Source organism: Camellia sinensis, chromosome 6 (assembly GCF_055761805.1).
Source record: "Camellia sinensis isolate YWXY chromosome 6, ASM5576180v1, whole genome shotgun sequence".
NCBI classification, from domain to species: Eukaryota; Viridiplantae; Streptophyta; class Magnoliopsida; order Ericales; family Theaceae; genus Camellia; species Camellia sinensis.
Genome location: NC_138966.1, coordinates 89,288,601 through 89,304,918, shown reverse-complemented (window position 1 = coordinate 89,304,918; position 16,318 = coordinate 89,288,601). Strand labels below are relative to the sequence as shown.

The following is a 16,318-nucleotide window of genomic DNA, read 5'->3' as shown; positions in this document are numbered from 1 at the left end:
AGCTTACAAGACAAGCTTCATAAGAGGGAGATCCCTCCATACACGTGTATGGAGGGGAGCAAAAGCAAGACAGCTGTCTTAAAATATCTGCAAAAGCAGATGTACAGTAATCGGCCGGCTAAAAATGCCATCTTGGCCAAGAAGAGTGTCGGCCGGCACTAAAAAGTGCTGACCGGCAACAAATAGTGCCGGCCGGCAATATACATTGCCGGTGGCAGCAAAAACCAGCCGGTGGCCTCTAGCCACTGCCGGTGATGGGTGGGGATGGTCCACAAGCCCTACCCTGCCCTTCCAAGGCAAAACACAAGTATTTGGTGCAAAACCAGACACTAAACGGTCGAGTTCGGAGAACCTGAGGCAAGGCACGCGAGCCGAGGCTTCCGGGAACTCCAAACGAACACAAACATGGATGATCACCGAGTGTTCAAACGGTGACGTCCAAGTCTTAAGGACGGTCAAAAATGGGGTGTCTACAGTGTTGGATTGAATCTTCCTCTCTAATGAGGGTCTCTTCTGGCATTGCTTGAGAGATGAGAGGAGGGTTGGCCATGCATCGTTTCAATTGTTGGAAGGCCTCATCGGATTCGGTGTTCCATTCAAAAGTCTGCCGGAGAACTTTGAAGAATGGAAGCCACTTGTCAGTCGCTCGCGAAATAAAGCGGTTGAGGGTGGCAACTCTGCTAGTAAACCGCTGGACTTTTTTTACCATTTAGGGGGGATTGCATTTCGATTAAGGCCCTGATCTTCTTTGGATTGGCCTCAATACCCTTGTGGTTGACCATGAACCCCAAAAACTTATCGGACCCAACGTCGAAGGCGCACTTTTTTAGGTTCAGTTTTATCTTATACTTGCGCAGGGCCTGGAAAGTCTCTCGTAGGTCAGCCAGGTGATAAGAAGAGAGTTTGCTTTTGACGAGCATGTCGTCGACGTAGACCTCCATATTCCTTCCTATCTAGTCTTTGAAAATTGCATTGACCAAGCGCTGGTAAGTGGCCCCCGCATTCTTCAAACCGAATGGCATCACACGGTAATGATAAGTTCATCTGTCAGTAATGAAAGAGGTGTGCTTCTAGTCAGCTGCAAACATTAAGATCTGATTATAGTCTAAGAAAGCATCCATGAAGCTAAGCATCTGGTGTTTTGCCGTTGCATCAACCAATAAATCGATCCTAAGTAGTGGGTAGCTATCCTTTGGATAGGCTCGGTTTAGGTCTGAATAGTTGACGTAAAGTCTCCATTTGCCATTGTTTTTGCGAACCAAGACCACATTGGATAACCATTTGGGATTGTCGACATTTCTAATGAATTGGGCCTTCAACAGCTTGTCTACCTAAGTAGCGATGAGATTGTTGCGCTCTGAATGAAAAATGTGCTGCCGTTGGCTGAAGGGCCGAAATTGGGGCTCAATACTGAGGCGATGAGTAATAAGAGAAGGGTTAATACCTGGCATGTTGGAGTGAGTCCAAGCAAAGGCATCGTTATGCTCGGCTAAGAGGGCTGTAAGGTCGGCTTTAGCTAAGGGGGCAACTAGCTGCCAATTTTTGGCCATCTTCATCGGGTCGGTGGGGTCAATGGGTACTTTAACTAGTTCTTCCACTGGTTCCCTTCTGATTAATTTCTCCTCATCTCTGATATCAAGGCCTTCTATGATCATGGTCTCCCTCATTCTAACCTTCTTTAATGAGACAACATAGCATTCTTTGGCCACTGTTTGTTCGTTTCTCACTATGCCGACCCACTAATCAGTTGGAAATTTCATGGCCAAATGGTACGTGAAGGTTATAGCTTGGAGGGTGTTGAGAGCTGTGAGTCCAAGTATGATGTTGTAGGCGGAAGGGCAGTCGACGACAAGGAAAGTGAGTAGTTTTGTGGATTACCGTGGATACTCTCCGACAGTGATTAAGAGGTCGATGGAGCCTATGGACGTCACCCGATCTCTAGTGAAGCCGACTAGAGGGGTTTGTAGAGAAGACAACTTTTCTTCCCCGACTTTGAGTTATCGGTAGGCGTTGATGAAGATGATGTCTGAGGAGCTAACATTGTTGACAAGGACTCGTCTGACTTCGTAGTTCGATGAGAGAGTAGAGATGACCAAAGGGTCATCACGAGGGTAGCGAACGCTTGTGCAGTCTGCCTCCGTAAAGGTGATCGGTTCAGATCATTGCTTGGGCTATTTGTAGGGGCGATCCACTGTCGTGACGGCCTTATCGAAACCTTGCCTGATTTTTCAGAGCTCAGCTTCGCTAACCAAGAAGGTCTGCTGCACGTGAGCCCTTCGTCGATGACCTTCATTTCGCTGACTGGGAAGGCAGAAGCGCCTTACGCGCGGGGTTGTTGTGGAGCCCAGTCATCATGTCGTCTAGGTGGTTCAGGTTGTCTAAGAGGAGTGTGCCGGTCATTGTGCCTTAAGGGGTCAACCCAGGCCTTTGATGGGGGCGGGCTGTTGTGAACCGGTTGAGGCACCCTTGGCAGATCAAATCCTCAACTTGGTCCTTAAGGTTGACACATTCTTCAGTGGTATGGCCATGGTCATGATGGAAATGACAGTACCTGGACTGGTCCCGTCTAGTGAAGGGGGATTTCGCTGGTTGATGCCACTTGAGGTCATAGTCACATTGGATTTAGTGCAAGACTTGCTCCATAGGTAAGTTGAGAGGTGTGTATCGTTCGAACCGACCAGGTGGTCAGGTTGAAGCTGGTCGGTCTGAGCGTGGGGGTCGGTCTATATGATGTGAAGGTCGGTGAGTGTATTGTGAGTGCCTGGGTTTAGGTTCTTTTCTCTTGTCCCCGGACTGCAAAGCTTTGAATGTGGAGTCTTGGCGAGCTGCTATGGAGTCCTCAACATTTATGTATTTCTGGGCTTTGGCAAGAAGGGTGGCCATAGCGGTCGGAGGGGTTTTAGAGAGGGAAAATAGAAAATCTGACGGGCATAAACCAGCCATGAAGGTTGTGAAAATGACCTTGTCATCGTTTTCCTCCACTTATAAGGCCTCTGCATTGAAACGGGTGACAAAACTGCACAACGATTCCCCATTGGTCTGCCGGATGTTTAGCAGTTGAGTTGTCGAGTGTCGTTGGCGCTGCGCACTGATGAAATGGCTCAAGAAAAACTCGCTGAGCTAATGAAAGGAAGTGACAGAGTCTGGGAGAAGTTGGTTGAACCAGAGCCGCATCGACCTCTTCGACGTGACAGGGAAAGCGCGACACATGATTTCGTCTGGAAAGGCGTGGAGGATCATAAGTGTCCGATATGCTTCCACATGGTCGATCGGATTGGTGGTTCCATCGAAGGTGTCAATCGATGGAATTTTGAACTTAGAGGGTAGAGCTTTATCTCTGATGGAAACGATAAAAGGGAAGTTGATGGTAGAAAAAAGGTTTATGCTGCATGTTCTACATAACCCCTTGTAGCCGACGCTTCATGGCTTGTAATTCTTCATCCCAAACGGGGGCATTATCTCTACAGGCATGAGTTGGGAGTTGAACACTACTAGCTTCGCCTTCATGGACGGTGGCGTAGTGCAGTGACGGGTCGTTATGGAATAACGGTGGTCCCTCCTGACAGGGCTGCGAGCCTGGAGAAGGAGCGCGTAGATCGTCGAGGTTCGACTATTGAGGCTGTGGAACAAAGGGAAGGAATATTCCTTGGGACACATGTGGCGGGAATTGGTGATGATTGTGGGTTTGTTCCGGGTTAGGGGGGACTATTTGCAGTGGTGAATGAGGGATAGGTAAGTCACGCGGGAGCAAAGCGTTAATCAGCGTTTGGTTTTGTTCGGTTAACCGGTTGATGTTGTTTGTGAGTTCTGCGAAATATGGATGTGGGTTATTTGGGTTGGCGGACTCGGCTTCGAAGTTACCAACCTTGTGTTGTGAAGCCATAGACCTGGTTGTGACCATCCACCATGACGTAGGAGATGGATGTTAACGGGGTTCTCTCTGGCAACAATGAACACAATTGTCGACTAGAGGAGACTTCCCATAGATGACGCCAATTGATAATGCAATAACTTCAATGGAAGATGGGTCGGACTGATCCACGCTTCCAACGGGTCTGCTGGCCTTGGTGTCCTCAAAGCGTGCCTGCAAAAAGGACCAAATGGGGAGATAGACCCCTAACGGACACTTCGACGATCAAGTTAGGTCAGGATAAATTGATTTTAGAGAGAGAGAGAGAAGCAAGGAGGTGAAGACTTAACCTCTAACGTATCTCGAAAGCTTCCTTATATCCTTTACTTATTATTTCCTTATCCATTCTAAGTTGTCTTGGTAGCTGAAAGTTTATGGCCTAGTTAACATCGTTCATGGTGATTCTGCATATTCTGGCGTGAGGGATCTTGCCGTATTTAATCCTATAGTGTTCTCATTAAATGACTGATGTGTGGGTACAATAACTTTGCAGGATCTTTGCCTATCTCACGTGGCCAATTCCCTGCTTGACAAGTGTTTGGATGCTACTGGTTTTGAGCCAGCATTGGCTTCTCAAAGTTATTGAGCTTTAAAACTTGAGCCGTGAGCTGAGTCCTGAGCCGTGGGCCAAGCCCTCTTAGGTGTCCATCAGTATAACTATCCAAAAATACTTTTAGTATATGTTTTTATACATTTTAACACATTTTTTAATACTAACACCAATCTAAAAATTGTTTTAAACACTTTCTAACATGTTAAAAAGAAGAAAAATGTTTGGGGGTACTAATTAGTGCTCCTACTAATTAGGTGGCAGTGGGTCTCGCCATTAATGATGTGATGTTTTGATCTTGGAGTTGTTTTTTTTTTTTTTTTAACTTTTTTAATATATTAGTACTATTGGTAGTGATATTTTTAATAAAATGAATCATTGTTGTAAAAAGAATATGAAAGCCACGTCAATCAAATAAATAAAAAAAATGTTTCTTTAAGTTTGTGCCACAAACGTATACACATGATATGTAATAAAACAATTCCATCAAAGCATATGACTTGTCCCTATCAAGTCAAGCCATTGTTTGCCATGTGCAAGTTGTAGTTTGGTGGTTATATATATATAATGAATATGATATCATCGTTCTGCACCATGAATCTGAATGATTGAGGTCTAGTTTGGAAAGATTAAATAAGTGTATTTTTTAATTTTTTATGAAATATGAGTTGGATTTGGGTTGAATTTGAAGTGATGTGTTAGAGAGGTGATGTGACTTAAATAATATAATATGACTTAAATAAGATAGTGCCTTTTTGACTTTTTATTTTTTTTCAATTATGCTAAACTTGACCTGAATGAAGAAGCTGATAAAACTTACAGCTCGAATCTTTATCTTGGTGATTTTAATATTTGCAAAGAAGATATTAATATAGGATTGTTTTGAAAAAATAGTTAGAAGTTGATTTTTTGATTTTTTTTTAAACATATATAAAAAAATATGAGAGATGATATGATTTAAAATAAATTAAAAACTAAAAGATAATTTTTAATTATTTTCTCAAAATAGTCCATAATATATATTATACTTTTAGTTTTGTTGTTATTTATAATGAATGTGATATCATCATTCACCACCATGAATCTGAACGATTGAATGAAGAAACTGATAAAACTTCAGCTCCAATCTTTATTTTGGGTGATTTTAATATTTGCAAAGAGGATATTAATATAATATACAGTCATGTCAGGGACCTCTAATTTGGTAACTCCCACTAATGAGGTGAAAAAAAAAAAAAAAAAAAATCAGTAGTGATGGCACAATGCTCTCACTCATTTTCCTATAATATATATTATATTATGATTTATTTTAGAAAGTTGATTAAAATTTGATTTTTAATTTTTTTTTATTTTTAAAATGTATAAGAAAATAAAAAGATAATGTGATTTAAAATAAATTAAAAATCAAACTTTTAATCATATTTCTAAACAGAAATGCTTCCTACCCCCACTGGGGGTCGATCCCAGTGAGGTGTCACTCCAGGATTGGCCCAAAAAAACAGTTTTTTTTTTTTTTTTTTTATATATTTTTAGCGAATAGGGGGTCGCCACCTCACTGGGGTCGACCCCACTGGGTGTATGAATCACAACTGTATTTCTAAAATACCCCTATATTTGTGGTGAAGAAGTTCCACGTTAGGTGGAAGATTGATAACCTTACACCAGACTAGACGATAAGCTTTGCTTTTTGTCCTTTTTTTTATCATTGCTTCTCTCTCATCGTTGAGAAGGTTTTGTTTTCAGATTTTTAATTGCGCATGCAAAACTTGCATGTATCCATACAATTAAAAATTTGAGTAAATTCTTGAGGTTTAAAAATATATAATTGTTTGCGACATGTTATATAATATAAGTGTATTTTTAGATTTTTTTGGTTAAAAACGTTGAGAAAAAAATATGTATGTCTGAAATAATTTTTTAACTTTTTATGAAAATATATTTAATAAAATATTGTAGTAAAATTAAAATGATAATTTTATTTTTTTGATTTTTTGACTTTGACTTTTAACTTTTTGATTTTTTAGGTAGTTGAATTCAAAGACCAAAATAATAATTTTGCCATAGTGACTTCCCCCACAAATTATCATTGAATAGTATAGACTTTTTAGTTTTTTTAAGTTTGGCATCTTAAAAAAAAAGTCAAAAAGTCACTATCCTATTTAAGTCACATCATCTTATTTAAGTCACAGCACCTCTCTACTCCATCACTTCAAACCCAACCTATATTTCATAAAAAGTCAAAGAGTACATTTATTTAGAATATCTCAAACAACCCCTAGTAACTTTTTAACCTTTTTAGTTTATCCCAAACAAAGGCTAATTAATTTTATATTACTGACATTATTTTTAATAAAGTTAAAATGATAAAAAATGATAGATAGATATTAAAATAAATAAAGATAAAATATATATTTTTGTAAAAAGAAGATAAACGTATTGATGAAAAATGATTTAACTGTTATGCGAATTAAAATCTCAAAAGAGAGACCAATATAATTATGTGAAAAATGTGGAGTTAATTATAGAGTATAATTTACTCTAAAAAATTGTATATTATTGTTCATAATAGTAGGAAGTGAATATTAATTTTTTTGAAAAAATTTAAGAGTCAAACTTACATAATTTAAAAATAAGGGAATTTTTTTGAAATTTTATAGGCCCGTGTCCCACCAACAGCGCCCTTTGGTTCCATCCCACCATATACATACCATTCATGAAATTGTAAATTTAAATTTCATAGTCTAATCTCTCTCATAAAAGAGAAAAAAAGAAAAAAAGAAAAGAAAATGAGAGAATCATGGTTTTCTCTTATTTTATAAAGTAATATTCAAGTAAATACATTTGATTTATCATTTGATGTAGCGTCGTATATTACGCTATACAGAAGAAATTGTTTGTAGGTGACACTGAAGGAATTGTTGTGCATCTTTGTAAGTAAGGAGAATTTTTTTCCAATAAAAATTATTGTACAGCTTTTATATTAATATGAAAGAATTAATTTTGTCCTTTGGCTTGAGCTTTTAACTCGGGTTACTGTTTCGAATTACAAGGGTGTTTGGTTTGAGTTTTTTGGATTAAGTTTTTTGAAAATTGAGTTTTTTGATTTTCGTATTTTTTTTGTTTTAAGTAAACATTTTTAAAATTTTAAACATTTTTAGATGCACCTTACTTAGATATATCTAAAAAGTAAAAAAATTGTGAAAAATATTTTAAAAAATTAATAAATACATAAAAATACAAAAAATGTATTGAATTCTCTTTTTTTTTTTTTTTTGTTGGTATTTTGTGAATTTGTAAAAGGTTTTTTTTCACAATTTTATTTACTTTTTAGGTATATTTATGTTAGGTATGTCTAAAAAGCAAAAAAAAAATTGCTTAAAATATTAAAAAAAATTAGTAAAAATAAAAAAATACAAAAAATAAGAAAGTAAAATATTTTGAAAAGTATTTTTGGAAAAAATGGAACCAAACAAAGTGAATTGTATTTGTTTTTGAAGTTTGAGTTAATTATTTACTTTTGAAGTTCATCTAGACAAATCTAAAAATAAAAAAAAAAAAATTATTTTGTAAAAATTCTACAAAAGAAGAAATAGACAAAATTTTATCACAACACTTAAAAAGTTTGTTTATTTTTGTTTTTAGTGTATTTTAAAAAAAAAAACTCTAATTTTTTTTGATAATTGGGTGTTTGAGCCAGTTTACGCGCATCTCAGCTCCAATTTTTGTTTGTTTGTTTGTTTTAATAAAAAAAATCTAAGATCATCTATCCACATGGACTATGTTTGGTTTTGGAATTTTCAAAAATAATTTTGAATACATATATTTTAATATTTTTTTAAAAAACTTTTTTGTTTCACTTAATATAGATACATTTAAAAAATACAAAATTTATAAATTAAAAAAAAATTCACTACATACAAAAAAACACTATAAAAATATAATATATTTTTGATTTTGTGTGTGTTTATTTTCGTTTTTCAATTTTTTTTTCATAAATATGGTACTTTTCAAGTGTATTTAGATTAAGTACATTTAAAAAATAAAAAAAAATTGACAAAAATATGCAAAAAGTTCACTAAAAATAATAAATTATGAAAAATAAAAAATTCTAAATCGAACAGAATAATTAGATTCAAAATTTTTAAAAACTATTAATTAAAAGCAAAAGTAAAATGGTATTTGATGAATTTTTTTTTTTTTGATTTTTCATGAAAAATATGAAGAAAAATAGAGAAATGTGATAACTTGTATGACTTTTTTACTTTTTGACTCTTTTCTTCTTTTCTTTTTTTTTTTATGAAGGCTCCAAACCCCTAAAGTCTCTTTTTAAGAAATTGGCAATTTATTGACTGATATTTATATATATGTTTTCAAAAAAAATATAAAAAATAAAGAGGTGATGTGACTTCAATAAATCAATAAGTTAGCTTTTAAGCTTGTTCTCAAAATGGCTCATAATAATGTTTATTTTGATAAATAGGTTAAAAGTTAATTTTTTAATTTTTTGATTTTTTTTTTAAAAAATGTATAAAAAAGTAAAGAGACAAAAAAAATAAAAATAAAAAAACCAATAAATTGGCTTTTAATAGGCTAAAAGAAGCCCTAATAAGTATAAATAAATAAATAAATAAAAAATAAACCATACCAAAAACAAGCCCCACAACATTCTATTTTAATAATTTTTTAAATTTTTATGAAAGAATGTAAAAAAAATAATAGAATAATTTATGTGACTTTTTAAATTTTTAACTAAAATATTTAGTTAGTTAAAAAATAAGGGTAATGTTAAAGATATCAAATTTTTTACCAAATAAATAACTAAATATCTGGTGTCCGCAATTTTATAAACCCCACACCTATATAAAATATTTAATAAAAAATTTAAAAACTATAACATTTTTCAAAAAATAATTAACAAGGGGTGGAAGTTACTTGGGTTCCACACATGGAGTTAGTAATTTTATGAATCCCACGTTCATATAAAATAAAACGTTTAAGAATTATAGCATTTTTTAAAAAATAATTAACGAGGGGTGGAGGAAGTTACTTGAGTCCCACACACACGCAAGTGCTGGTCGCATGCCACGTTACAAGTGGGCCCCACTCTCTCAGCAGCCAGCTAAGCACACCAAGTCTGACCTGGCAACCATTATGCACTGCATAAGACACTTGTATATTCATCACAAAATTGCCCTTCTAATTCCAAACCAAAGGGTCAACATCTCACCTGTACAAGCTTAAGAAGCCAGAATCAGCATTTTTACCATGCACCTCCATGCAGCAGATAATAGCTTTATAAAAAACACAAAAATCAATTTCGTTTTGTTTGCTGTTAAATTATTGAGGTTCATTGAACAGCACACGACTTCCAACGTACAAACAAGAAACTCCTCTCTCTCTCTCTCATCCTATTTCTTGTAATCGAAGAGGAGAGAGAAAACTAGGGTTCGAATTCGATTACCATTTTGATTTTGTAGAAAACCCTGATTCTCTATCTATATTTTTGGCCTCAAAGGTAGATATCTATCTATCTATCTATCCATCCATATATCTAGTGGTTTTGTTTTGAATCTTCGTTAAATATTCCAACTTTGAGAGAGAAGTTTGAGATTTTAGGTTCTTGCCCCTTTTTCCAAATACCTTGGACTCGGTGATTTATGTTTATATATGTTTGTAATCTATAAAAAGAAAAAAAAAAGTGAAAAAATTTTGAGTTTTTGATCGGTTTGTAGTCAATTTTGGTTAATCAGTCTGTTCTTTCTCGTTTTCGTGTTGAATTGAAACGAAAAGTTGAGATTAAGATAGATTCGAAGTTTTCAATTTTTGTACTTTATTGGGTTCTCTGGCTCAGTAAAATACTTGGTGGTTAGAGAGTTCTGAAAGTTCTTTCTGTTTTACTCTAATCGTTAGGCCAATTGCATTTGAATTTTTAGATCTATTTTTGGCAAACCCATATGTAAAATTGGTTAAGACAGCTAGATTTTTGTGGGGTCAATTTTTTGGTCATCGTCAATTCACTTTTCTTCAAGATTAATGTTGTCTGATTGCTGAGAAAGCTGAGATTAAGTCTTTCCAAGTGTTTAGCTACAGATTCATAGCTGAATCTCGAGATCTCATTTGGTGTGTACATCTTTTGTTTTGTATATTTTCTTTCAAATCGATCAATTTTCTTAATTTAGTGATTTTCCCCCGCAGGAAGAAACTTCCCACTGAATCTTTGGTTTAAGCTTTCAATTCAAATAATTCTTGGGCCATAAGAACATTGGATTTGTTTGAATTAGTCGTTTCTTGAATCCTCGGTTCTTCCAATAGATATGTCCTTGTCATTTACCCATCTCTCTTGGTGGCTGTGGAGTGGAAAGAATCAAGAGCCTAAAATCTCCAATGGGTCTTCTTTAAATTCTTTGCCCGATTCGGGTTTGTGGGAATTGGATACTGTGAAATTCCCTTTGGTTAATGGGGGAAATATTAGCTCCTCATCTAGAAGGGTTAAGAGAAAATGGCAAAGTCGGGAGCAACGGAAAATTGACCGTGAATTTGATGTTGTTGTGGTGTCATCAGATGGTGGTTGTGTTTCTGGGTCCGAGTCTGATGACTCAGATTGGTCAGTTGGATGGTTGGAGCCTCTTGGCCCTGGGTTCCGGAGTGATGATGATTCAGATGATAATTTTGCTGTGTTGGTTCGTTGCTATGGTCGTGGGTGTGTAAATATGGAGGAAAATTTAAGGGGCAAGTCTGTGGACACCATTGGAAATGTCCCGGATATATATGCTGCTGGTAAGACTCACTTTCCTTAAACTTTTCATCTCTTGTTTATACAATTTTCATTGTCCTTTCTGGATTTCTTTGCTGCTGTGAACATGATGGTCTGTTTTTGGATGTGATATGGAACTTTATTGCTTGCTTGAATGTGATTTGCTGATACAGTGTCTTTAATAGAATCGATCAAATTACCAATTGTCTACTAGATATCACTAGGCTTTGCTTTCATATGATATGATTAACATTAAGAATCATTTCATTTTCAAGTGGTGGACTCCATATAGTTGTTTCTTTCTTATGAGTGAGTCAATTCTTTGCTCAAATATTAGCATCTGGATTAGTCTCAACACCTGCCTCTTTGGGGATAGCTTTCATGGAATATAAGCATATTAGGATGGGTGAATTCCTGCTTAGAGAAACTTTTAGTATTTAATCAAATGCAGTACGCAGAATCTTTAGGTTTGGAACTCAATGACATGGAGAATTTTGAATGCAGATGTGAACCGTCACATGCTAGTGAAGCAAAGAGTATGTTTAAATGAGGGAATGCTAGGACCTCTTTGCGGATTGGTGACTTGAGTTAAGGGAATTTTGATTCCCTCTCTGCCATGTTGATGGTATCAAATATGTATTTATAAAAAATAAAAAAAAAAATCTAGTCTATACATAATTATAGGTTTTGTTAACAAGGGGCCCTACACTAGTTAATAAGCTTGAAGTAGTTGTAGATTATTTTTATGAGAATGTGTGTCCTAAAAAAATGTACAACAATTTTATTTTTTATTAATCAATGCCCCTAGGGCACTTGTTAACGAAACCATAATAATAAAAAACAACTGGAGACTGGAGATATTTCCACATGTTGCATTTTGAAGTTTCAAAGACTTTGGTAGACCTACCTTTAATTTCTTAATGCTGTGTTTGGTTGGGGGATTTGAGGAGGGATTTGGAAAGGGAAAGGGAAAAGGTGTGTGAAATTAGGTGAAATATAGGCATGTTTTATTCACATTTCACCTACCTTTTTCATTTCTCTTTCCAAATCCCTCTCCAAATCCCTCAACCAAACACAGCATAAGAGAACTGGTGTGGAGAGACTGGAGAGGATAGTTGGTTGGTCTGGGTGTTGATTGGTTCCAAGTCTAATATTGGGGTTTGCAGAAATTCGAAACTGTCAACTCGTCAAAACATGTACAAGTAGCTTTGATTTTTGTGCTCGTCTCCATTACTTTTTTGAGTAGTTTGAATTGCTCAAAAACCTGGAAAAATGCTCAAGTTGTGCTAGGAAAACACGGTTTGACTATTCTGAAGGTTGAATGGTGGAATTGAAAGTTCTGCTCATATTTTGTTGAAAATAATCTGCTGCATATCACATGAAAACTATGTACTTCTTGGTAGTTGTGACATTTTCCTGGCTAAATTTCATAGTTTCTGTCCATGTCCCAGTGTAGTTCTATACTTTTCAAGGTGAGCCCTTTGTGATGCTATTTCATGTGACTCAAGGGAAGAATTCCAAAGCAACAATGTAACTTCTTATAGAATGAGATCTTCAGTGGTAATAACTAATAAGAGACAATAAACAATTCCCATATCTCTTTTAGTATAGTTAATTAATTACCAAGATAATCTCATTATCTTCCATGGTGTCTGAAACAGTGTCCATCCCCTAACAAGAAATAAGCTTACTATTTGTCATTAAGCCCCTGCATAGTTCAATATCTATTGTTTGAGTTGCCTATGTAATACGAGGTCATTTGGAGTGACAACAAAATTTAGCAGGATGCTGTATCATGAAAATCCTTTCTGATACATACATGAATATAACCTGTGTGTTTGTGTGTGCATGAATGTGTCTGTGCATTGGTTTCTGACAAGTAAGTGACAGCTAGGTAAAAAATATGGTATAGGGTTGTATTTATCACTTTCAATTCCAACTAATGATTTGGCCTTGTCCTAGAGGATTTCTAGGTTCCCGAACACTTTCTCAGCATTAATCTTGCACAAATGACTAGTTTATTTTGGGTACTTGTTCTAATGAGTAATGATTAATGATGTGAGTCGCTGACTTAAATTATGATGCTTGAACTTAGTCAGTTCCTATCGATATCCACATAAAATATTCTTGGAACATTTTTTTTTAGAACAATAGTGGTTCTAGAAGCTTAGAAGATGATCTTGATTTCCAATGGACTTTGAGTAGGACATAAAGATTAAACAAATGTACGTGGAGAACTTTCCATCCAAGGATGGAAGCTAATCTCAAGATGTACTATTCAGGAAGAAGACGTTGGATTTTGCCTTTAAGTTCCATCGGCATAATAAAAGGATTCTATTGTGGTTCTTTTTTCTGGTAAAGATAACTAGCTAAACAAACGATAACTCATCTTTTGTGCACCTTGGAAATTCTAGGCACCGTAGAAGCTAAACAAGTCAAACTGTTGTATCTGTCACCATTGCTATTATATATATAATACATATATGGTTAATTTATATTACTATTGAAATACACTCATATATGATTTTTCTTTCTTTCTTTTTTTGGAATTTTGTTTGCATTGTTATTGTTGGCCAAGACATCCCCCGTCGGGGTTGGCGGCTTTCACATGTGATTGTGATGCATGTGTTTAATTCTTGTGACATTGTCATCACTTACACGAGTGCTGGTTGACAGTTGTGTCTAGCTGCTTTTTCATGGTTAATTAAAACCTTTCCTGACAAACTTGCATCAAATATTTGTTGAAGATTCTTGTCCGTATTCATTTTCTTTGATTTTGTCATAACGATGAAGTCGAATTCTAGTGAATATGTAAATTAGTGCATGTCTTGTTAGATTCAATTTAAGAGACGACAGGACCTAGGACCTAATCTTAGAATTTATTAGTGAAAAATAAGTACGTGGTTTCTAGTGAATCTTTTCTTGTTGGCATTATCACATGATCTTTTCCTAAGTTAGAGCCATGCGTTCCAAAAGAAGCAAATCATGATTGTATTTTTTTTCCTGTTGTTTCTACTATTTATAATCCATTTTTGAGTTGTTCTTTCCATTTTGCTTTCTTTGCTTTGCAGAGAGCAAGAAGTACATGGAACAATTGCTTTCCGCTTTTCAGAGTAGATGACATCCATGAATGTCCTATGATTGCAAATAAATCTTGGTGGTGTAGCTCCTGATTATTATTAACAACTAAAAAAAAAAAAAGGAGATGCTAAGAAACCAAAATTTTATAGCAAGGAGAAGGGGGAAAACTGGCTTGATTGCAATCACCGGATTATGTTGGGGCTTGAGCTGATGATATTGTTTGTGATTGGAAGAAATAGAAGAGGTTAAAGAATGATGAAGCTCTTGCTGTTGGGGGATTGGATACATATTGATGGGGGAAAGAGTAGTTTCTCTCCTCAAGGTGGGTTGAAGGTCAGATGCAAATTTAAGGAATGCAAAAAAAAAAAAAAAGAAAAAGAAAAAGAAAAAAAAAATGTGTGAGTTTGGTGTGTGTGTGCATATTCTTTTGGTGTAAATATGACTAAAAATCTGTTGGTCACTGTAAATAGATTCAACTCCTCTAACAAAAGGGGGACCCAAAAAAAAGAAAGAATGTATTGCTGTAAATAATTGGACTATGATTTGGTTTTTGTTACTGTAAATACTGATGTTAAATAAGTTAAAATTACAGATCTCTGTCTCTCTCTCTCTCTCTCTCTCTCTCTCTCTCTCTCTCTATGTTAATACTACCTTTGATAATTAGGGTAAATGAGGGAATGTGGTGATGATATTGTAACTAGTTTGCATACCAGGAACAAAGCTAGGCTAGAAAGGGCCTATAAGTTTGTCAACAAGAAGTTGATAATCCTGAAAACATTAAACAATTTAGATGTATTGGTCTTTAAAGCTCAAAATTGATTTTGAAAAAAATTACAATAAAATTTATTGAGATTTTATCAGGGAATACTCTTGATTACTTATATTTTTATTGCTGTTGGACTGAACTTATTATGAATGCCTGCTAACAACTTCTTGTCCTTCAGCTAAGAACGATAAGCTTAAATTACCCTAGAAAATCAAAATCTCCATTTGGCTACTAGTTCATGGTAAAATTTTGAATAATGTGCAGAGAATTATGAGAGGGGCTTTCTGATGAATCCGTGTGCCTTGTACAAGAGTTACAATGAAGACATTGGCCACCTCTTAAGAGATTGCAGGAGTTGTTTCGAGATATAGAACCATTTCAATTTGGTTGGCAACTCTTTACTGAACAAGTACTCGTATTGGAAAATAGGAAAAGCCTTATAATTCTTTCATTCTTTTTGAAATATTAAATTTGCTAGTGTCATTTGGAATTTCTGGCTTTTCAGAAACTTAAAAGTCTTTAAAAACATAGATGCTAACTTCCAAGAATCGACAAGAATGATAAACTTTTTATACCAATAATGTTTGGGATGCTTTCCAAGATCAATCCTTGTTCCATTATTCTTGCCCTAGACTTTAATGGCTTTTTGCTTACTGCAGTAACCTATGATCAATAGATAAATTCTCAAAGTGAGGGGGAAAGTTAAAAAATAAACGGGAAATAAGACACTTCTAAGTGAGGTACATTAGTTTCGGCCAATTGAGTTAGCCCCCCTTGGTTAATGAGATGTAGTGTGTCATCATCAATGATATCTGTTAGGAGGAAAATCAATGAAAAGCTAGATTAGCTAGTATATGAATTGTTCAAGATGAATCATGGTTGTTCTATATCAGCCCCTATATATAAGGGGAATATTGCTAGCTGACCTCTCTAGGGTCTCTTTTGTTAGGGTCTACTCCCCCAAAAAAAAGGAATTTAAAAAAAAAAAAAAAAAAAAAAACTTGGGATTGTTTCTATTTCCCAGATCACCCAAAAGAATGGTAGTTCATATCTTGTAAATCATATTAGACTGAGATTAACCGAAATATCATTTAGGGTGTGTTTGTTTGGATAAACTGGATAAGGAAGGATTGTAATCCATCGGATTATTAGTCCTGGGATACATTATCCCTGGACTATTTGGTTGGATTGGATTTGTATCCTATATTTGTTTAGTCATGGGATTATATGTCTGGATTGGACTATTTTTAGTGAATC

The 16,318-nt window shown here is 35.2% G+C and overlaps 1 protein-coding gene across 2 annotated transcripts; it reads left to right on the top strand.

Moving 5' to 3' along the window:
• Nucleotides 1-9,650: 9,650 nt before the first annotated feature.
• Nucleotides 9,651-14,888, top strand: LOC114278057 (uncharacterized). 2 transcript variants are annotated; one of them, XM_028220032.2, is made up of 3 exons: nucleotides 9,665-9,975; nucleotides 10,656-11,237; nucleotides 14,286-14,888. In XM_028220032.2, the coding sequence occupies exons 2-3, from the start codon at nucleotides 10,775-10,777 to the stop codon at nucleotides 14,333-14,335; spliced, it is 513 nt and encodes a 170-aa protein (XP_028075833.2). In that variant the 5' UTR covers nucleotides 9,665-9,975; nucleotides 10,656-10,774; the 3' UTR covers nucleotides 14,336-14,888. The 2 variants fall into 2 exon arrangements, with proteins under 2 accessions (XP_082730299.1, XP_028075833.2); XM_082874173.1 differs by having other exon boundaries at nucleotides 9,651-11,237.
• The last annotated feature ends 1,430 nt before the right edge of the window (nucleotides 14,889-16,318 follow it).

What these genes read in the sequence shown, in the direction of transcription:
- LOC114278057 (XM_082874173.1), top strand. Translation starts at nt 10,775, where the DNA reads ATGTCCTTGTCATTTACCCATCTCTCTTGGTGGCTGTGGAGTGGAAAG. An exon ending in CCCGGATATATATGCTGCTG is followed by an intron (nt 11,238 to 14,285) that starts GTAAGACTCACT and finishes TTTGCTTTGCAG; the next exon opens with AGAGCAAGAAGTACATGGAA.